This window comes from Myzus persicae, unplaced genomic scaffold, assembly GCF_001856785.1.
Source record: "Myzus persicae strain clone G006 unplaced genomic scaffold, MPER_G0061.0, whole genome shotgun sequence".
In the NCBI taxonomy this organism is placed as follows: domain Eukaryota; kingdom Metazoa; phylum Arthropoda; class Insecta; order Hemiptera; family Aphididae; genus Myzus; species Myzus persicae.
Window position 1 is genome coordinate 59,709 of NW_019103956.1, and position 24,984 is coordinate 84,692.

General features: G+C 27.7%; 2 protein-coding genes across 5 annotated transcripts; both read left to right on the forward strand.

Annotated features, from left to right (window-relative positions):
- The first annotated feature begins 1,468 nt into the window (after positions 1-1,468).
- Positions 1,469-9,496, forward strand: LOC111036864 (segment polarity protein dishevelled homolog DVL-3). 4 transcript variants are annotated; one of them, XM_022319112.1, is made up of 13 exons: positions 1,797-1,957; positions 2,900-2,969; positions 3,105-3,196; positions 3,387-3,700; positions 4,032-4,281; positions 4,413-4,541; positions 4,689-4,816; positions 4,882-4,968; positions 5,042-5,197; positions 5,257-5,427; positions 5,497-5,670; positions 7,004-7,268; positions 8,820-9,496. In XM_022319112.1, exons 1-12 carry the CDS (start codon positions 1,797-1,799, stop codon positions 7,246-7,248), a joined length of 1,977 nt encoding a protein of 658 aa, XP_022174804.1. In that variant the 3' UTR covers positions 7,249-7,268; positions 8,820-9,496. The 4 variants fall into 4 exon arrangements, with proteins under 4 accessions (XP_022174806.1, XP_022174804.1, XP_022174803.1 ...); XM_022319114.1 differs by lacking the exons at positions 7,004-7,268; positions 8,820-9,496 and adding an exon at positions 6,006-6,159 and having other exon boundaries at positions 1,469-1,957; XM_022319111.1 differs by lacking the exon at positions 8,820-9,496 and having other exon boundaries at positions 7,004-8,347.
- A 2,161-nt stretch (positions 9,497-11,657) lies between these two features.
- LOC111036909 (myrosinase 1-like) lies at positions 11,658-22,045 on the forward strand. The gene is made up of 11 exons (XM_022319190.1): positions 11,658-11,982; positions 12,726-12,833; positions 13,175-13,425; positions 17,280-17,414; positions 17,852-17,974; positions 18,054-18,234; positions 18,936-19,175; positions 20,633-20,784; positions 20,845-20,988; positions 21,191-21,297; positions 21,796-22,045. The coding sequence occupies exons 1-11, from the start codon at positions 11,964-11,966 to the stop codon at positions 21,950-21,952; spliced, it is 1,617 nt and encodes a 538-aa protein (XP_022174882.1). The 5' UTR covers positions 11,658-11,963; the 3' UTR covers positions 21,953-22,045.
- Positions 22,046-24,984: the final 2,939 nt, after the last annotated feature.

The window sequence follows — 24,984 nt, forward strand, 5'->3', positions numbered from 1 at the left end:
ACGCAGGGTAGGGTAGAAAGATAGGTACTAAGATATATTATAGTCACTATAAGATTTTTATATTTTTTTTTTTTAGTCATATAGATGATTGTATTTTTTCTGCCTACACGACTGCGACTAGTCTGCGAGATGTCGTTACGCAGCTCACATGTCATAATATATGCAATTCTTGTCTAGTAAGTAGTAGTATAAGGTCTATGGGTTTTGTAGTTGATTACCCAAACCTTCAGCAAACGTGTTAGAAAGGCGAAAGCGCTCCATACACTGTCGTCTGTCAATCGTCCTATCTACTTATATGAACCAAACATGTTTGATTTTATAGGAAGATTGGCAATCACGATTCTATGTGTATGGGGAGGCAGAAGAAAAATCGAGACTAGAAGTTTGTTATCACTTATCACTAGAGTTGAACCAACTATTTGAGAAACGACGGAAGTCCATAAAAGGCAGATCTGAAAAAACTGTTTTTACGCTACTGAATACTGATACACTTAGAGTGGTAAAATGAAATAACTTTTTTTGCACATTTTCACACATGATCCGTCTATCGTTTGATAACACATTTCAATTTGTGATATTTTGTGACTTTTGTCGTTTCTCAAATAGGATGTTGATAACTTATATAACACCCATAATGCCCTATAAACTCAAAAAAATGACCCAAATAATCAGTGAATACAATTGAATTTAAAAATAATTATTATATATAGAGGGTAATTTAAAATATGAACCGTAAAATGAAGACAATAAATACTTAGTAAATGACATTTTAGTTTAATTTACAGTAAAAAAAAAATACATGAAATTATTAAAAGTAAAATAGAAATAAAAAAGATATATTAATTATTATTAATGTAACAATATTTGCAAATCTAAAATTTGAGGAAATGTCCTCATTGTATAAAAACTAAAAATAATGTCCCATAATATGAAAAATTAAATAAAAATATATAAATGGCTTTAAAAAATCTAAAAAATAAAATTAGAATAAGAATTTTTAACGAAGACAACCTTTTAAAGGATCGAAGGGAAAAAACTCATAATTCATCAGCATTTTATCTCTATACAACAGAACAATAAATTACTGAAGAATGAAGATTCCAGATTGTACATTGCATGTGACGACGTACCTCCCGAATCCCATTTCCCTGTTCGAATCAAGTATTTGATTCAGGCATTGAGTGGCGGAGAACAGTTCGTAAACCCAAGTGGCAAGTACCCAACGTCACAACATGGCGGGGGTGCTAAGCACAGCACTCGCGCCCAACTCACCAGCAGACCGCAGTCCGCAGTAGACTCGTCGACCGTCGTCACTCGTCGTGGGTCTCGGCTAATCAATTCAGGCGGCCTATCGGCATTCGTCGGCAACTCGCGAGTCGCGGACCGCATACCGGGAGCAGCACAGTGACGTCGGTGGGGAGGACGGTGCTGACGGCCGTGGGTGCGGTTGCGGGTCGTAGGGGGGGGGGAGGTCCAGAGCAGAGCTCCCAGTGCTTTATTAAAGATTATTTATGTGTCGTCGTTCCCGTCCCGTCCGTCCGTCCGTCCGTCTGTGCGTGTGCTTGTGCGTTGTTCGGTCCGAGTGAAAACACAACAATAACAAACGAAACGTCGTGTATTCGTCGTTCCCGGGTGCCGATCTGGCGACTCGCTTTCGTTTTATGATGGCGCCGCGAACGACCATTTACGTTCACGGGGTAACAACGACCGCGGTGTATCTGTGCTGATAACGCCTCCTAGTTGCGTGTGTCGTGTGTGTGTGTGTTTGCGTATTACAGTCCGAATCCGGACCGACAATGGAAGAAACCAAAGTGATCTATCACATCGATGACGAGGACACGCCGTACCTCGTCAAGCTGCCGATTGCGGCCGACAAGGTCACGTTGGCCGATTTCAAAAACGTCCTCAATCGGCCCAATTATAAGTTTTTTTTCAAGTCTATGGACGACGACTTTGGGTTAGTGATAAGAACCAACCGTGTTGTTGTTTTGCTCGTCGTTTGCCGAGTGCTGACGGCGATAATTATAAACTATTAATATATTATATTGCTACTCTATAAGCATAATATTCGCTTGTCCTAATCAGTGTGACAAAAAAGCTCACCAATAGTTTTGCATTATCCCGATGCGTTTTTTTTCTCACAATTTTGGACCATTTTATATGCTGAAAAGGTATAACAGCTACCCCACAAACTATTTCCCAACACTCCGTTGAAACATGTACTTGGTATCTCAAAACCAACTTTGGTGATGTTATATTTCTATTTTCTATAGAATTCCTAATTATATTGGCATCTTGCCACAAACAATCCATCAACGACTTGGATTAAGTTCCTACTTATAATTTTTTTTTTATGAGAAAATCTCATTTTATTTTATTTACTGATGTTCTCTAAACATAGAAAGGTATTGTCCGCATACTTCCCTTTGACTTTTTGTTTATTTAATAAAGGGCACCTATGAGTTGGAGGGTAGTAATGTAATTAGAAAAGTAACCAGCATTGTTGGAGAGAAAAAAGAGATTCTCTAAACTTATCACTAGTTATCAAGTTCTACGGATACGATTGGAATCCTATTTTATTTTTATAGTTATGTTATACCACTGTTATGAGTTATGATTTATACTTATTATGTATGAGTATATATTGCCCACTGTTATTCTTAACTAAACAATGTACCTACCTAGATTGTTTCATATGATTATTATTAAACCTTTGAAATTAATTAATTGGTTACACAATTTGTTTAAATTAGGTATGACTAGTTATTAACTATTCTTTACAAAATTTAATACTAAGGTATACCTACTTACACTTCCCTACTAATAGAATTAATTTTTAGTATTTAATAATCATGCATTTATACATATTATACTGACATTTTCTTCAAATTTATTTCAGAGTTGTCAAAGAAGAAATTGTTGAAGATGATTCTCCATTGCCATGTTTTAACGGCCGTGTTGTTTCATGGGTAGGTTTATATTTAATTTAATTGTTTTTTTCCTGTACCTACCTACTGCCTTTCAATTATAAATTATTAATTAAAATTTGTATAACAATAAGTTAATCTAGTTCTTGAAGTTATTAATTTTATACTTAATTTCAGTTGGTTGCTGCTGAAGGTAGTAATATCTCTGATGGAACATCCCAAGGCACAGATTCTGGTCATCATACACATAGGACGCAAGGCGATAATCAGTTAGTATCACTTAAAAATGTACACAATTTTTATATTTTATTTATTATATTTTACAAACAAAGATATATAATGCTATTAACCATGTTCAATCATTTATGTAATAATAAAACAATTTATTTAGGTAAAGTACCTTTTTTGTTAGGTATCCATTATAATTTATTAAAATTGGTTCCTATTTATGATTATCAGAACTGGGAAAGCAGTATCTCGAATACACCAAGAAGATATCGGAACGTGTACTGATACAGAATCATCAATATCAAGTTCAATACGTCCTGGACATCATCACATGCCTCGTGAAAATCACCATCGTCTAACAAATCCAAAGTTTCTTAAATATAATGGGTTAGGTATGAATGGTCATCCCAAACAACACAGACCGTATGGTTCATCTTCAATGTTGAGCTCAGAGTTGGAAACCACAAGCTTTTTAGAATCTGACGAGGATGATGCTTCAAGTCGAATTACCACAACAACAGGGAGGGCTACTAATATTTCAAGTGGTAAATTATTATCATTTTTAATTTTTATCAATCATTTTATGATTGTTTCATTAAAAAACACTCATTATTTTATAAACTATTGATGTTTCTGAAAATATTTTCTTAACAGTTATATCTTGCTACAAAATATTAAATCTCGGATATGTACTAAGTTAGTTAAATATAATTATTTACTGGGACACCCATAAACTGTAAAATGTTGGTTCACTACTCTGTTCATATAAACTTTAAATATTTATAACTTTATATAAAAATTTCAACCAAAGAAATTATTTTAAATATCCACTTTTAACTGTTAATCTTATTTTCATAATTATTATTTTTCTTATAGAATGGCAACGTTTAGCAGGAAGTGGTCGTCGCCGAACTCAACAACGGCGTAAAAGACATCAACGACCTGCTGGTCCTGGAGGAATGTGTCGTACGTCCTCATTTTCATCAGTTACTGATTCCAGCATGTCATTGAATATAATTACCGTGACTTTAAACATGGATTCTGTTAATTTTTTGGGAATATCAATTGTTGGACAAAGTAATAATGGAGGAGACGGTGGCATTTATGTCGGATCTATCATGAAAGGGTAAAATTAAAAAAATATTATCTGATTACTATTTACTATGAAATATATTTTCTTACATTTTAAATAATGAATAGAAAAAAAAATACCCATGTAAAAGTTAATGAAAACTATATTGTGTATTTTAATTATAGTGGTGCAGTAGCTTTGGATGGTAGAATTGAACCTGGTGATATGATATTACAAGTTAATGATATCAATTTTGAAAATATGTCAAATGATCAAGCTGTTCGTGTCTTAAGAGATGTTGTGCAAACACCTGGGTAAATAAACAACATAAAATTTGTCTATAAAAAGAAATACATATTTATAGTTATTTATATTTATAGTATATTATAGTACAATTGATTTCTACTTATTCCAATATCAAATATGAATAACATCTGATATGTGTTTATATTTTAATTTAGACCAATTAAACTAGTTGTTGCAAAATGCTGGGATCCAAATCCAAAATCATATTTTACTATTCCTCGAACCGAACCAGTTCGACCTATTGATCCTGGTGCATGGGTAGCTCATACTGCTGCAATGAGAGGTATAATAGTTAATTAAACTATATTTTTTAGTCTTACACATATTACATTTATGTACAATTTTTAGGTGAAACTTATCCTCTACGACCACCATCTGTGTCAACAGTTACATCTACTAGTTCTTCTCTAGTGTCAACCATGGCAGAAACAGAAAGTGTGTTAATGTTCTATATCATTGTTTTTTTCTTTAATTATGGTTTAAAAAATGTATGTATCTGTTTTTACAGTAAATGCTGTTTCAGCTAATGCATTTAAAGACCTTCAGTTAGATGTAAGTACCACTGACATGCTGAGTATTGTTAGAGCTATGGCTAGACTTGATTCTGGTTTAGAGATCAGGGATAGAATGTGGCTCAAAATTGTTATTCCTAACTCTTTCATTGGTTTGTAGAATTATAGTATATTAAATTTAGCTCACCAAATAAATAATATTTTATTTTAGGTGTTGATGTAGTTGAATGGTTAGAGACACATGTGGATGGATTTCAGGATCGTAGAGAAGCTAGAAAATATGCATCGCACATGCTCAAAGCGGGTTACATCAAACATACTGTTAATAAAACCACATTTTCTGAACAATGTTACTATGTATTTGGTGATTTACTTTCTGCGGGTAAATTTTTATTTTGAAAATTATATCATTGTTTAAATTCTGTGATTGTAAATTAAATGTTTTATATAGGTATGGATCAGATGAAAATAGAGGGTGAACCGATTGATAATGTAGGTGTTACTAGTCGTGGTGCTTGGGATATGCCATACTCAGGAACTTTTAATCCAAATTCTTCGCCAATGCCATTTAATTACCCTGGCGAACCTCCACGTTATTTGTTTGATAAAGATGAAAGTGGTTCAGGTAAATTTTTATTTCACCCAATTAATTTGTTTAATAAGTTTTACAATAATACATTTTATTTGGTGCTTCACCGTTATTTAAATTTTCTGCTACATCTTCATTAGTATTGTAAGCTTTCTACTTAACACAAAAATTATTATTAGTAAAAATTCTTAAATAGTATAATATGTTATTAAAGAAATATAAAGTTGGAACTAGGAGTGTGCATTAGAACATTTTAATTGTCACAGCAATACAAGATAATCTAAATAAGTTCTTTAAAAAAAGTTAGATAAATTAAATACTTTCATGTTAATTAAAAACTAAAATAATATTATAATAATTTTTTCACATAGGTGAATATACTAATATGGATTTATATATTGGTATTTTGGTTTTGGCTATTAAATCGGCGTGTGCGTGTAGACATCTGACGATGGTTAGTGAGATACAGAACGGCTGAACGGTGTCAACAACTTAGATACACACATAAATATAATGCAGTCTTATATTATTTTGGCATAACATATATTATGTATTTTATTTTGTGATATTAACTTGTAAATAAATATTAAATAATTATCAATAAAAACTATTCATACATAGAATATAGTTTTTGACAAACATTTATATGGCCATTTGCCATGGGTATTTCACAAATCAATATCATTGTAAAGAATATTAGGAACTAAATAAGGTACTACTTTGCTGTATTCTGTGTAACCGTGTGGTCTGTGCTCAAAATTGTCTTGTTATTCACTATATTTAATATTTTTAAGGTAAAACGATTTCACTAGTCATTATTAACAACATTTATTTAAGCATCTGACTTAAGAATCGTAAAAGAGTTGCTCTGTTTAATTTCTAAATATGTTTTGTGAACATTATTTTTCCTTAGCCAAAAAACTTAAAAATATAATACAAGATCCCATTCTAATTTTTTTTAAACAATGGTGTAAATTATTTATGAATATTAAAAGTAGTATGCAGATCATACGCACAATTTCTCATATGACTAAATGGTTTTTTTAAATTTTTCATTTTATAGTTACAGGTTGATTTTACAAAATCAAATTTATAAAATATTATAAGGCAAAATAATGTATGGATTAGTATATAATTGTATAATGTTAATTTATGTATGTAAGTTGGTCAACACTTGTCGGGAATATAGACACAGTTTTAACAAATAGAATCATCTGTTGTGCATAATATACACTGGGTAGTCACATCATTGAGAATAGTGTGATAGGTAGTTGAAAAAAAACATGAAGTATTAATTGATTTTTTTTTAATTGGCAATTATATTTCTATTTACGATGAAAATAATATATTCAATTGTGAATTTTTATAGGTGGTAGTAGGTCTGGATCAGATGTAATGAAACAAAATATGATTGGGTTAGCAATGAGTGACCATAGTGGCGGTACAGCTCAACAGAATCCAGTTGCCGCCCCATCAACTGTAGATAAGTCAAGTGGCTCAGAAAAATCTCAAGTGATGGCTCCACCAAATGTACCTACTGACCTTTCAGCTAGTCAACAATCATTCCGTATGGCAATGGGAAATCCTTGCGAGTTTTTTGTAGACGTAATGTGAATTGTGTTTATAACAACAGCGTAAGTTAAAACAATTTATGTTGAGGATTTAAAATGTATAATAACACTAGTTTCAATGTTCTATTCACATTTATCCTTCATATTTTTAAAATTTAAATAAGAACAAAACATATTATTTTCTAATGAGAAACAAATGAGAAATAAATTGGTATTGTTTATTATTGCCATGTTTAAGTTATATTTTGTTTTTTTATGATTTAATTTAATTTAGACAATTTTTAGGTTTTTATAAATTTTAAACTAGTTTTCATTATCTAACCATATATTTTTTGTAGACAAATTTTTTAATGGTTTCAATTGATTTTTTTTTTATTAAGATCTGTTTAATTATATTTTATTTTCATTATGTTTATTTTTTGTATCAAAAACATAATTAAATTATTCTTATAGATAACCATAAGTGACAATTACGAACTCCGTGTTTTTTAAAATATTTTATGACTTCAAAAGTATATGACCAATTAAATTAAGAACTTATTAAATATTCATTAATTGATGCTTTTAGAAATTAATATAATGTAAGACATAGTTAAGTAGTATGTATATTATATAATCTTCTCAAATGATCAAAATGAATTGTTTATTTAATGATATCTGGTCAATACAAAAAAAAAAAATTGTTGATTTGGTATTTTTATAATTTCCATGACTCAGAATATAAATTGTTTTCATTATTAGTTACTTGAACTAAGAATTGTCATTTATGGAGTTTTATTAAAAGGAATGGAAGCGGTCTTTTTTTGTTAAATCAAACTATTTTTGTTCTAATGTATTGATTAATCTAATGATAGGGTAAAAATTCTGTAAATAAATTTGAATTTGTCACAATGTTTATTCAAAGTCAATTTTTTTCTCCTAAAATGTTCCCTTCTCGCCATATAAACTAGTTCTTATAATACTTAACTATTTGATATTTGTTTATTTTATATTCTGAAATTAAATGAAAAAAATTTCATTTCATTAAAACTTTAAGAAACAACTCAAGTTTATTTAAGAATTCTTATTGCGTCATTAGGTCAGTAGTATGTCAAAACTAAAATGGACGTTATCTGAGACAATTAGAGCATATGTGAATATACAAGTATGTATGTTACCATTTAAAAACATTTGCTTAACACATATCACAACATTTTCTGTATGTAACTGCTTTCAATAACTTCAAACATTAAATTCATATTTCTTTGAAATATATAAAACTAAAATTTAATTTAAGTGGTAAATGTAATTTGTAAGAACTATTGTTGTCTCAAGTCAGTTTTCCATTCTTATTATCTAAAATAAAAATAAAAATAATCTTTCTATGGTATGAATTTAATGAAACTAACATTAATTATTTAATTTGTTTTTTTTTTTTACAAAAAACAACAATTTTGTTTAGTTGACATATTTTTCTATTGTTTTGATAATGTTACTTCTTTTAAAAACCAATATTTTCTATTAAGTATTTGATATTGTTTGATATATCATATTCAACAGTATTACAATAATTGCTTCTTCTCTTTAGCTGTCATGTATTAAAATTTAAACAATAATCGCTTAATAATATTTCAGACACTGAAGATTACACACTGGTTTAATTTCTGTTATCATGGTTAATTGATTGTAAATATTTTTTCTATTTGCCTTAATAACTTAGCTATCATTTTTTAACTGTAAACTAGTATTTTTTGTTAAAAATTTGTCAACAAATTATGAGCAGTGAATCGTTTACTTTCCATGTTCATAAATACAAATCTGGTATTTAATAAATAATTTTGTGGAACCTATTCACTAGTTTATTCCTCATACTTAATCAATTACATTAACTGTATTGATATATTTTTTTTATTATTAGCATTTAAGTTTTAACACATATTTTACTGTTACAACATAAGACTGTGATAAAATAATCCAAACTCAGTTTTTATATTTGGTTAATTGCTTTATTTTTACGTTTATATAAGTTTTCCCATATGAAGACATTTTTTTTGTTTTTTGATACAGGGTAAGAATTATCAATGTATACGTTGTGTGTTTTATGGTGGCATAACCATTTATGCTTTTAATATTTTATTATTTTTATTTAATGTGTTTATAAATGAAAAAAAGTAATAACTGTTGCATGCCAAATTATTATTTATACTGAGTGAATTTTTTGTAACAATTATTGTAATGTACCTAATAAATCTTCTTTCTGTAGCCAAACCAAGACTTATTGAATAAAAGTAGGGTAGACCAATGAAATATAATGTTTTGTTTTTTAAAAATCCTTTTTATAAATAAGACATAAATTAATTTTGTAAGAAATATATTATTAACATTTAGTTTTTTTTTCAAGTTATAAAACTAATAAGTTATGAACCTTTGATGTTTATATTATTATAATCAGTTATTTTTTATTAACATAGTGTACGAGAGCATCATTAAAAATAATAGTTCTAGTACAAGTAATTTTGCTGATATCTTTTATTTAATTTTAAAACTCAGAAGGATAAATGTAGCAAAAATAAATATAATTTATTTATATTATTATGAGAATTTTGTTGTATTTTGTATTGACTTAAGTATTGCTTATTTTTTAACAGTAATATAAAATTTCTTGTAAAAAAAATAATTTAACCTAATGATATTAAATATTATTTTATGATTAAATTATTAGTATTTATTATTTGTTATCCAAACGACAAAAGACTATCTTTGATTCACATACAAATACAAAAGTTATTCATTAAAGTAATATAGAAACACATTAATTGAGTATGCCGTTCAAAATGTGATATCCAGAAGTATTTACTTGTAATACTATCTCTTATAAATAGTAAATCAGTTCTTTTCCTCTTATTTGTTTTCCATTAATTACCATTTGTACCATAGTCTATAATTTACCATCTCATTATTATTATAAGTTGTATGAGTTGTATAATTTTTATGTTAACTATAACATGGCTATTGGCTACTATAACGACTTATGATGTCATTACTCAGTAGTCATTACCTATACAACTAATATAGTTAATTAAGGAATTTTTCTTATTAAGACTAAATAAGGTTGCTACTGTCCTTTTAAATTTGTTATGATATTACACCAGACCTTGAAGGTAGATATGATAAAAAATAATTAAATTAATTTATGGCTATGACTATATTTTATAATTTGTATACTATTGGAATGAACTTTGTCTTGAAGTACCTAACATGTATTTATAAATATTAGACAAGTTATTCCTAGTTCTGTTTGATGTATTTTTTTTAATTAAAATTTTTTATTTCAAAGTTAAATATTTTATTTTCCGAAGGTTTATTTGGGGAATATAATATAATACAGTGGACACCGCTTACAAGACTCACGGATTTAAGGTTCAGTCGCTCAATAGATTCAAAATCATCTAGAATGGTCCGGACGTATCCAAATACATTATGAAAAATTCGGTTATAAGACTTTAAAGACACACCATTTCGTTTATAAGACTCAAATTTTGTAAAAAAAATAGTAGAAAATGAAAATTTTTGGTTGAAATTTTGAAATCAATTGGTTTTTAACAATTATATATTTTTGTAGATTATTACTGATTTCGATTCATGCTTAATAATGTGTATATACAACAAATTGTATCGCATTTCACATTTATCGTAATTATAAATTATAAATACATTCCTGATCACTCGGGAGGTTAGGGGAATAATTTTAATATACAATATAAGTATGAACAGTATATTTCTGGAATATTAAAACATAATTCAAAACAAATCAAAATTCTAAATTATTTTCATAAATGATAAGTACGTAAATACATAATTTATAATTTTTTATTAATGTGTATTTAATATTTTGTATAATGCAATATAATTTTAATTTTTAATCATATTTTTTTCGTTTAGTCACTAATAAATAATAAGTAATATATAATATATATTTAAGTAGATTAAAATGAAACAAAATATATCGTAAAAAAAATTCATAAATATTTTCTTTTTTTCACCACTTTGCCTATAAGATTTATTCGGTTATAAGACTCACTGTATTTGTAGAATGAGCATATTATTATGTATCAAAATCATGATGAAATTATAAAATCACTCAATTTAAGTTAGGATTGTTTTCAGTTAAGCAAAATTATTAGAAAATTTCAGAATTAAACAATTAGTAAAATTTTCATTTACAAAAAAGACTGTATTTTGTAAAGACATTACCACATTTAATATTATTAGTATGTCATGTATGGATCTCAAGTCAAATGTCAAAACCTAAATGTCTGCACCTTGAATTTATGTTCAAATAATTTTTAAAAAAACTTAAAAATATAAATAATATAATTTTAACAGTTTAAACTCTTCGAAATAATTAGCACTGAAATTGTTGATGTTACCGTTTAAATATATTATAAAATAAATGGAAATAATAAGAAATTAGATAGGTACGAGTTGGCTACCAAAGTAAACGTTTGATGATTTAATCAATTTATTTAGGGTAATAATTTAAGGCCTATGTGGAGATATGTCTGTATATTTTATACTTATGTTGTGTTTGTCATTTAATCAACCTACTTATAGTCCGCAACTGTGAGGACGGGGTTATCAAGGATAGTTTGGAGTTGGTAAATGTTATAAATAATAAAAATAGTTCCTTAGACGATTTAATCGTTACTTAGTGCCGACTTGTCTAACGGCTATCGCGTGCTTTAATTTACCTACTCTGCTACCTGTTAGATGTGAAAAATGACAGTTCAACTGAATAGTAAGTATACCTATTATATCATCATTGATTATAAAATAAAAATAGTATTTTTTGAAATTGTTTATATTGTTTTGCTATTACGCGTTTAGCGTTTGTAAGATGGAGTTAACGTCGGGCTTAGATACACGTAATAAAAATAAAACATAAAAAAGTGGGTAACGACTATGTAGTACCTACATGTTGACGTTAAATAAGAAAAATCATTATTTTTCGTTTAAATATCTAGTTTTGTCCAAATTTGAACTTACATATCTATATTATGAAAAACTGTGTTTATATAATTTTTTTAATGTTCGTTCCGGTATTAAATGCACACGAGAAACCTTATTTTAAATTATCAATTCTTAGCTGTAAAAATTAAACATTTTATAAATGTTAACTAAAATAATATGATAACATTTTGTATTTTGTTAACATTTGAACTTTTAGTATTTTGTACAGTTAAGAAAACTTATGGGGAATTTTGTATTACATTTTCAAATATTAGATATTAATAAAACATTTTCTATGCATTTCTATCCAACTCAAAATAATTGGAAAGTTTTCGAAAATTGATGAATTTGGTTAAAATTCCAACTTAAGTTTTTTGACGAATGAAAATTTTTTTATCAAAATGTTCTTATGCCTATAAATAGCTTAAAACGAACTAAAATATTTTGAAAATATTATGGTGCTTAGAAAATGTTAATATTTTTCAGTGAAAATTTAATGTTTCTAAACTATTTAATTACTTATTTTATTAGAATTCTCATTACAACATTTTAAATGTAAATACAAACAATTTCCTGAAGAATTTATGCTCGGTACTGCTTCTTCAGCATACCAAATCGAAGGTGCATGGAATGATGATGGTATGTAGAATTTTTCCATATTATCAAAAATATTTGAACATATAAAAATAACTTCAAGATAAACTATTTGACTTAGTTGTAAAACTATAGGTTCCTTGATTTTTTTTAGTATCTAAAAATTAATATTGCATGTTGCATGGAATGTTAATACATAAGTATTTAGTATTTACAATTTAGTATAATTGTATTTACAGTGCACAATCGACTATGGTCCTTTAATGCAAGTTTGAAACATTTTCAACACGGATTTAAATGTTCTTAACAACATTTTACCCTAGAATCTAGATAAAACATTAACTAAGATAATTCAATTTCATTTTGTAATATACTTATATTGTAAGGAAAAACCGAGAGCATATGGGATAGAGTCGCTCACACTAGACAAGAATTATTTGCTGACGATTCAGAAGCGGATGATTCAAAATTTCCAAATGTCAATATGATCTTAGAACATAAAGTATTGTGTGTATTGAAAGGAGTGCCTATGTACAGAGTAAAACCTAAACAATTCTGTACATCTATTACTGGAGATATTGCTTGTAATAGTTATTATAAAATCGATGAAGATGTTAAGCTTCTTAAAGATCTCAAGGCAAGTATTTCATCAATGATGTAATAATTAATAGCTATCTAATAGGTGCTTATAACTAAAGACCGGATTTATATGCATTTAAAATGTTAAAATATGCATGCAAATATGCACTTAAAAAGTTCTGAATATGCACTTAAAAATCATAAAACATGCAAAATAATTTTTGATTATTACAGCTTTTTATTTATGGTAAAATTATAAAATCAAAACATTTATGACGAAAATATGCACTTAAATATCACAAAACATGCAAAATAAATTTTTATTACCTATTACAGCTTTTTATTTATGGAAAATTTATAAAATCAAAACATTTATGATGAAAAAAAAATAATAAACTACAATATTATATACAATATATTTTATGAATTTATGATTGTGATAAAAAATATATAATTTATTTGTTATTGGAAAAACAATAAGTAACAATAATATGTTCCATATTGATCTCAGTTAAATTATGACGGCGATTTGTGACAATATGTTTGTATGCAGAAAAACTTCGTTCCACATCAACACTTGTTATGGGTGCATATTTAAAACTTGACAACATTTCCGGGGAAAAGTGTTTGATAGAAGAACTTAAGTCAACATTCTCACCTTGGTGTATTTTAGAAATTTCTTTTAAAATTAGCAGGCCTTTGTTTTTTTTAATAATGTCGGAACATTTTTTTTTAATTAATACGCTATTTTCATTTTCTGAAAGATTATTGATAGCATTTGTAACTTGTTCAAATATTTCTAAAGCATTTATGAGTAGCAAACCTGAAGTCTCAAGCTTTTTAATACTTTCAACAATAACCGAAAAATTTGTTTTAATATAAGTTAAATCGTTAATTATATTTGATTTAGTTAGAATTTGCTTACAGTTTTTAATGCTTTTTACATCGTCTTCTGGTAGGCTTTGTATAACATTTTTAAAATTTTCGAAATTATCTGCATAAAATATTGCTGATTCTAACCAAGCACCCCATCGTGTTATTATAGGTTGGGGCGGTAATGGTTTATTAGGTAGCATTTCATGATATAATTGAATTCTATAAGGAGCTTTCAAAAAAATCTTTTTTCCGTTGTTAATTAAATCGTTTATTTCATGAAAAATATCCATAATATTTTCTGCAATCCGATGAATCCCGTGAGCAGCACAAGTCACATGAATAAGATTGGAATAAAATGGTTTTAAATTTTTGGCAGCCTTAACCATATATGGGGCTGCATCGGATAACATCAACAAAACTTTTTCGTCATTACCTCCCTCTGGCCATTTTGGCATGATATTATTGGCATTATTCTATATTCTGACATTATTGGCATTGTAATTTAAAAACACAAACAATGTTATATAAAATTAATATGTGTTTATTTAGAACTACGTTGACGTCGTTGACTATTGCCGAATGTACACTTCGAACTACAGTCGTTAGTCTGTCAGTCTGTGTTCTGTAGTATAAATAAACGATAGTCGATAACTTGATAATGTTAGATAAGATAAAACTATACGACGGGAAAATCAGTATACAATCTGCCTATTATATTTTTAAAAATATTTTCAATTTTTGTGTTTTGAACAAATTTGTGTATAATAATGGTACATACAGTTATAAAATTAAATAAAAATATTTAAATATATACGTAATATGCAAAAACATGCATTTTTATGGAAAATATGCACTTGTACCCAAAATATGCAAAAATATGCAAAATAAAAATTTGTAACATTATTTGTTTAACTATGATTGATGAAAATCCATTTACTACATGTAATAGCTTATAAAAATATGAATATGCATAATATGCTAAATCCGGTCTTTACGTCCAATGTCCAAACTGTCAATTTAATTCCTACTTTATTAAATTATTATTAATGGTATTCTAATTTTATAATATCTAAAAAAGTCTTAGTATCTATATTAATATTATAATATTCAATAATAAATAATATGAATACTTTTTGAAAGCAGCGTGTGAAGTTGGTCGCGGATATCGCCTACTCGTCACAAAACTATGTACAATAGTATACAACTACAATAGAACAATACTTTCAACTATATGTTGCATATTATAGTTTAGTGCTACCGAGCTTAAGAAATAGAAGCATTACCGCATAAGTATTTAGGATTCTAGGCACTGCAGAACTGTGTTAAGCCATTTAGCGCCTAGAGACCAAAATTTGCACGCTTCCCCCACCCCAGTCTTTATATAGGTGGCATTATGGTGGTTAAACCTCCAAATCAGAAAAACTGATTTTATAGTTTATGTATTTATTTAGTATCTTATACTATAAGGAAATAATTTATATAGTTTGATAGATTAAAATACTTTAGAATGTATAAATATCTACTACCTACATATAGGTATATAATATATTTACTACAAATATACAATTTTGAATTTACTATATTATAATTATATTACAATTCAGTGCAATTCACACTATAACAGTTATTTTATCAAATAACAAAATTATAAAAGCTTGCCGTATGGATTATTATTAGTCGTCTAATTTCAACAATAGAAGGTTATCCTTATTTCTCAGTGATGAGTTGGACCATTATACCTTATTTTCTAACTGTAATGTATTTCCAGGTGGCCAATGAACATAGGTGGGTCTAGAATTTATCCACAGATGTTTCCCACAAAAAATGTCCCTTAATCCGACCCATAAGTGTCGACAATAAAATGTCTAGCTCCTTGAAATCTGAATCCAAGATTAAATACTTTATTTAGTCATGTCTGAATTCAAAAAAATTTACTTATTGCCACTACATGCTACATATTTTACTATTTTACTAGCGTGCTATTAATTTTATTAAAATTAATTCAAAATTCTGAGAGAAGCTGATTCTGCAGGTATGGCCATGGGCAATATTGGCCATACCCGTAAACACGCCTATGCCACGAATGAATATTTTAATCAAATAAATAATACATTTAATATTTCTATAAATGCATTAATAAAGTTATCTAATTCCTATTAAAGGTAAAATATGGGTTTAGAATGTTTAGATGGTAATATTTTAAAACATAAAATAAAGTGTACCTATATTGACATTATGGTTAGCGTGGACAGATTTTTAATTAAATTTATAAATATGTACTAATATAGGTATAATATAGCAGGCGAGTAGTGGAGTAATATACTAATACAGCTATATCATACGACTGAGCATTAAACACATTTTTTACGAAGCCTTAACACCTTATTGTTCGGCGAATCAAATTTGAGCATAAAAAGTTATGCTATGTTGCCATCTGCCACAATGTTGAATTACTTAATTATACAAAAAATATTAATTTAAATAGGTTATTACAATAATACAAATATGGTAAGAGTTAAAAAAATAACATTATTTTATATGGTCCTAACTTAACTTTCGTCACGACAGATTGTGTTTTTTCGCTAGCTCAATCGTGTTTTACCGAGAAATACCATTTAACAATAGTCATTAGTGGTTACCACTCTAGTTCAATGAAACGAGTATACTTTCCGCCTTCCTAAGGCCGGAGAAACTACCTACCTATATGATTTATTTTTTTATTTAATTAGCTATTACCAAAGCTATGATAGCTCAAGAGTTACAAGAAACAAAAATGCATTATTTGTATATAAGAGCTGGTCGAAATGTTGTCTCTGTCTAGTAAAATCTGAAATGACGACTTGTGTATTATTATGTTTTTCCCGAAATAAATTATAAATATTTTTTTATTTTATTTTTGAATGACATTTTTAATTTGTACTTCCTAGCCTTGGGCATACTATGTAAATGTGATAGAGGAAAAAATATTTACAAATTATAAAAACATATTAAAATAGATAATAGTTTACAATAAATTTAATTATATACTGATTCTAGGTCCAATCATATCGATTTTCGTTAAGTTGGCCACGTATTTTACCTAGAGGTGAAGATAGTTACATTAATCCTGCTGGTGTTAAATACTACAATCAACTCATTGATAAATTGCTTGAGAATAATATAACACCTGTAGTAAGTATTTAAAAAGTTCATTTTTTTATTTATTATAGAATTATTTCTAAGATATTAGGATATAATATGAGGTAAATAAAAATCATTTTTGTTAAAATATAAGTCAGTTTTTATCTTGTGTGTGCACCACTTAATATATTGCTATATACAACTTGAATTTGTGAAAATAAATTGCCTATGAGTATATAGTATTTGTATACTAATATTAAATACGTAGATAGATACCTATGTAATATTTTTATTGATACAAATAGGAACATTTTCTATTCCTCCTCTTAAAGTCTAGCAATAATCCAAAATCAGTCATGGCTCAATAAGTTAAATGTGGCGGGAGGTATGACTTCTTTTACAATTGATTATACATAATATGATATCTTTAAAATTAACCATTGCAACAAGAGAACGTACAAATCATGTAAATGACAATGACATTTTAGGTGACAATTTATCATTGGGATTTGCCTCAGTGTATACAAGATTTGGGAGGGTGGTGTAACAAACAAATAATAGAATTCTTTACCCTTTATGTTCGAGTTGTTTTCAGAACGTTTGGCGATCGTGTAAGTAAAAACACTTTTTTAATTTATGGTACGAATAATACAAATTATTGTTCTAATAATTATACATATTTTATTTTAGGTGAAGTATTGGATAACTATTAATGAACCTTATTTAGTATCAGAAAGCTACGGAAATGAAACCGGAGCACCTGCATTAAACAAAAGTGGTTTTGGGGATTATTTGGCCATTCATCACACACTATTAGCACACGCAACTGCTTACCATTTATATAACAGAGAATTTAGACCTTTGCAAAATGGTGAGTCTCAAAACTGAAGGGACAGAAATATTTCGTATTTTAAGGAGTAAATATAAGACAATTATACAGACATTACCATCCTTGGTGATTTGAATTTTTGATGAATTTATAGGACTTTCAACCCGGGAAAATTTTACATTTATTTTAAAAATTATGTTTATAGGACTTGATTTCTAGACAGATTTTGATTCATTAAAAAGTTTACTATATTCTAACAAATCAGTAAAAAAACTAAAAAATGAATGAATGAAAATCCGTTTTAAAATTTGAAATTCATCCAGTTTTAACTTTTTATTATGTGATTAGATCTAATTAACTCCTATCCTTAAAATAACCTTAGTTCCACTAAGGCTTAAGTATAAATATGTATAATTATAATCAAGCCGTATTTAGAAATTTTCCGTCCAGTGAAGAGATGTCTCTATAGTCTACATCCGACATGAATACGGCTAAAGCATTTATGCTAATAATAATGATAATATTATAAGTATTGGAAACAATTATAAAATATTATATTATAATGGATGACAGAAAGTATGAAAGGATTCAAACAATGAAAATTAAAAAAAAAATAATAATAACCTCTCTAGGGAAACAGCCCTCCTAAATATGAACTATTTATAATAAATGGTTTTATTTTAAGTATCATACAACGTAAATTTGATGTAAATTCAAAGTTATTAACTAGAATGGCATTCTAGGTCAAATAGGCATTAGTCTAAACATGGAATGGTATTATCCAAAAAATGTAAATTCCTTAGAAGATCATTACGCTGCTCACCGGGCTCGTATGTGGCAGTTTGGCATTTTTGCTCATCCGTTATTTTTTGGAGACTACCCAGAAGATGTAAAACAAGGAGTTATGGAAATTAATCAATCTAGTGGAATATCATTGAAGCGACTGCTTGATTTTAGTGAAAACGAAAAGTATTTAATCAAAGGTACCAATTTAATAAATGATAATATTTGTAAATTAATTGATTTACTGTTAAATTGGTAATTTTAGTACCTAATCAATTAATATTATTTTTAAAGCTTAATATTGACTATTAAATTGTTTGTTATCACCATATAGGTAGTAATAATTAACTAAGACTAATTCACTCAATTTTCATTGGTAAAAATAATATTAAGATTTGTAGATTTATAGTTAAAAACTGAAAACTATTTTGAATTAAGAAGTTTTTTGTCAATATAAAACCATTAATTGGCAATTCATGAAAAACATTTTGTAAAAATAACAATAGTCTTATCATTTTGGTATTAGGTAAACAATGGATCTCATCAAGCCAATAATAATCAAATAATGATTTTTTGTAGTGAAGCTAGAAACATGGGCCAGTGGCTGCAATTTACACAGTTCTTAAACCAGTTAATCACGGTTACAAAATCCAACTCTCTAGAAAACTAGCCATTGTCATTCTAATTCCATTAAAAAAATTTTTGTTGAAAACATTTAGTGAGTTAAACGTTCTTACGTGCTTGATAGGGAGCTTATACATTTATGTACAGGTTAATGTTAGTGATATACAGCGTGATTTACCAATCATGCCCCCCTTATTGTTCCCTTTAATAATAAAATAATTCAAATTTTAATTTTTTAAATGTTTAAATAGATATATACTATCACATTTTTAATTCTTGAATGTTGGTACTACATGCAGGAGTGTCCTGTGGCAAACAAACTTCTATTTCTCAAATGAGGAAATGATATCACAAACATTCAGTAAAAATTTCAAGTACCTATATTCATTTTTTTAGAGTTACACTAAAAACCAAAATCGATTTTTCCGAAAACTGGTTTTGAGTAAAAATTCCTGTTTTTCCTAAATTTTTTATTTGGTTTTCCTGTCGTTTTTGAAAACTACTAGGAATTTTAAATTTTTACCTCCCGAATACACCAACTAGATTCACTTTCCTACCAGATAAATTGCTGTTGAAGAAAATTGAAGCACTTTTACTGCCCCAAACCGTGACGACAGACACAAAAATAAATAAATAAAAAACACACATCGTTGTAAAATCAATACATTTATCGCTCCGCTCAGAATCTGAAATGGTGGTTGAGTAAGGTTGGTAAATTACCCTATATAGGTATACTGCAGTCAACAAAAGTTTTTTCTGGCCACTTATGATTATTATAACATACATGCAACGAATTGTATTATTACTTGTAGTTTTGACTGTTAATTGTTTTTTAATTTATTATTATACCATATAGGCTATAGGATTAAAAAATATTCATTGTTAATTTGATTGATCTGCTATTTTTTGAGATTTGAGAATTAATGGTGCATATGCACCCACTTGCATAGTTGCATGTATAATAACTTTTTAGTTTTTACACAAGTTAGAAAATGATAATATCTATTATATTAATATTTTATTTTGTTCTCAGGAACTTTAGATTTTTTGGGTATCAATCATTATTTTTCGGTACATGCAACAAAGCTACAATCAACTCAGAATCAACCATTAAAGACTCTAGATTCTAATTTCGAATTATCATTAATTGAAGAGATTCCTTATTCAAATCCCACGTGGATAAAAGTATGTGTCCAAATTGAAAATATATGATTTTATTTTATTACTTGATGAACAATTATTTAGGAAACTCCCAAAGGCATGCGTAATTTGTTGTGTTGGATTAGAGATACATACGGAAATCCTAAGATTATTATTACTGAAAACGGAGTTTCAGACAAAGGCCAAAACGAAGACGAGAATGCATTAATTAAAATAAAATATCATTATGTAAATATACGATATTTAAGTAATTTATTAAATTAAATATTAAAAAAATATTTATTATTTAATACGCTATAATATTCAATCATAAATTACAGTGATTCACTCAAATTTAAAAAAAATTATTTTACATGCCACTGTTTGTATGCCTTAAATAACACCTAAAATACTCGTACTTCTAAGTTAAATGAAAACATCACATTTTTAGGGATATTTAAGTGCTGTTCTCGATGCAATATACGAGGATGGATGTAATGTGATCGGCTATCAAGTCTGGTCATTTTTGGATTCATTAGAATGGTTTTTTGGATACAGGTAAAGTTATTTTAAATTCATCTAGAAATTAAAAAAAAACTTTAACAATATTATGGAAACTAAATTATTAAAAAATATATTTTTCAATAAATTCGAGTAAGTATAATAGGGTATTCTGACTTATTTCTGTGGTAATATTTATTTTCATATTTTTGATATTTAATTATAGTTATAGGTAGTAATTATGATAATATTTTAATTTTAATATTTTAAAGACCAATACGTATTTTATATTTTCATATATAATAACTAATATAAATATTACTGTCAAACTTCTGTTTACGGATACTGCTGAATGCTGATTAATGCGGATAAATTCTCAATAGCTGACATTTCTAAATGCCTTGTGATAAAATATATCCGTGAGAAAATACCCTATCACTCAATATAGCGGATATTTAGATTAATACCCCTCTGGCGTACGTTATAGAAAGATTTAATTGTATGATATTATAATTTTTAAAACAAAATGTCTGTATTAATATTTTAATGTTATAGAGAAAAATTTGGAATATACAAAGTTGATTTCGATGACCAGAATCGGTCTAGATATCCAAAGAAATCATTACAGTTTTTTAAACAGTTGTTTCAAACAAAAACCTTGCCCGATGTATTAGACGATTTGTATTGTGAAAATAAAACAATTGGAAAATAGATTTCGTTTCAGTTTGTATTCAAATATTTCAAACTGCAGTTAAGTGAGATATGTAATACGCTATCTATATGCACTAGATTTATGTTAAAAATTGATCGCATTTACTACATATAAATAGCAAATAGTAATAATATACTAATATAATTTATAATTCCTATATTATTTTATTATTTTAGAGATAAATATAATATTATGCATTTGTGTTCAATATTCATATATTAATATTCCTATGTAAAGCTTTTTATAATATATTTTTGACAAATATTTTTAAAAAATAATTCCTTAACAGTTCGTAATTATTGATACTCAGATAGATTTGATTAGGCATGGTCTTAAAATCCACTTTGCTTAGAAGTAGAACCTATATACAACCAAACCTTTAAAATACATTTGTTTAACATAGATACAACTGTTTGGGGTCTGTTCTATGATTGCAACAACGGTAAATATTGGCCGAGAAGGGGGCTGCCCTTGTATACTTTTTTTTTTAATTGACATTTTGTAATTTACAATTAAGTGTTCATGATAAAGGTTTATATAAGCAACCCAGAATTTAATAAGAACGAAATTGTGGCGGTAACGGCAGTAACAGATTGAGAATATATACTTACTACTTAGGTATATAACTTATATTTATAAAATATACTTTTTGTATACAATAGTATCGTACGAAGTGTCCGCGTTCTGCGATGCACCTTTTTACCCGACCGTACAAAGTGTCCGCGTTTCGCACTTTCAATCGTTGACCATACAAAGTGACCCGGTACCCCCTCCCCCCATGGCTTCGACACTGTAACCTCGTAATTGGACATGGAGTTAGTCACTGTAGTGTTTATGTGTTCAATTTGAATTAAATGATAAATCAATGTGTACGAAAATCGATTGAGAACGAATACATTTCGTTTGTATTATTAAGTTTATATTATGATGAGGTGTTTATATCATTATAGCATCTATTAGAGTAATTTATTTATTTTACAAAAAAAAAACATGCCTATGTAGGAACCTATCTATACTAAAGCCATTGGACTAAGATAAAGTTTATCTTAGTCCGTGCTAAAGCCTAAATGCCTAAACAACAATCACCGAACCACAAAAATGTAAAACTAGCCGCACGTTATCACGTATCACTCTTTTTTATGGTCACGATGTTTTGGATGAAACATTTTTGCTTCAATTAAATTGTAATTCAGAGCACATTTGAATATCACTGAACTGGACAGTTATTATAATAATATATTATCGCCAAAGTGTATATATTATGACGTTTATATACTATAAATGTTCGTACTTCGATTTGGACAATTTAAGGAAGGTTTAAATAATATTAAGTCGATGTCATCGGTAGATTTTAATTTCACAGTTAATTTAATTTCTTGTTGGATAAGGTTATGGAATATGAGCTTATTGGTGTGAGAATAAAATAGTTTAAGTGGTTGGGGACGGTTGGATAGGTGTTTAAGGTTAGAAGTATTGAGGACTGAGGAGTGATCAGAGTTTAGATCCAAAAGGTTTTCAGTGGTATTATGTATTCTGTTGGGAATTTTAATAACGAATATGTCCAGAATAAAAAAAAGTTGGCCTAGATGAGGTAAATACTTTATAATTATTATTTGAAACACCCATTTGTATTACATAGACACTATTTATTGCACTTAATTAAATATTTATTAAATACGTCTACGGCTCCTTTTCAACAGATTGTCACGGCAGTAGTTATTTATTTTAAGATTTTAAAATATGTCTCAAAAGTATATGAATATTTACTTACGTAAACATCGACTCTTTCTGTGAAACCTTGTTGAATCGTATCTAGTGTGCTTCGCCGTTGACGAAGCTGTTATAGTTTTCTTCAACTGTTACAATCGGAATACGAACTGCAAATATCGATATACCTTATGAAAAATGAACTCAAAGAAATATATTAGATGGTATGTACTATGTTATATGCTATAAATTAGGTACTAATACTATTTGTTTACAACATTTTTAGTTATTACAATTTTAATCTTAATAAGGCTTACAAATTGCTACACTTATATAGGCAATACGTCGTACATCATAGTGATTCATTTTTTTTTTTAATACGCCTCAACTACCAGGGTTTTTGGCGTACATCATATATATATATTTTGTTTATTGGACAATATTAATAGGAATTACTATTTTAGTCAACTGTATTTACTACGTTATAGCTTGCTGATGTTGTTAACTTTATTTACTTTACACAATTACACCTAAAGCTAAACTAAGACTAACTATCCAATCGACTTGAAGTTGATTGGAAATGGACAAAACCTATATGAGTTCTACACATTTAATAGTTTTTATGCAATTAAGTATTTTGTAATTATTCATTACAACTGAATAACGTTCAAGACTTCAAAATACCCGAAAACGTAAAATCAAAACCTCTTTTTTAAATGTATCACTACCTCAGTACCTACTAGCCGTGTTGACACTTATCTAGATAAATTTATCTTGAAGAGTTAATTTGTATAAATAATATTATTTTTTATACAATAAATAACTCATATTATACTTAAATAGTTATATTAATAATACTTAACATCAAAAAAAGTCTTTTTTATTTAATATTATATCATTATAACTTATAAGTATTAAATATTTAGTTTTAAAAATGTATTATTGATTTATATTATTCATTAATAATGATTTGCATTACAAACTTTCATTTACACATAACACATATTATCTGTGTTCTAACCATATTGAAGCAATAGCAATTTGTACTCTTATGCCGGGTTGCATGAAAAATGTATTCATTTAACTGTCCTAAATCATGCTGACTATTGATTTGTTAGTGATTGTTCATGCAACCCGGCAATAAGAAGTTAGATTTAAATATACTTAAAAAAATTATCTTTTTTTTTATCTAGACACATTTTCATTTATTTGTTTATTATCTTTATCTAGATAGTTTTTTGTCTATTGTCTTTGTATCATTATCTAGATAAAAAAATATTTATCTAATCCCCCCACAGGTATCTACTACCTACTGACCACCAGAC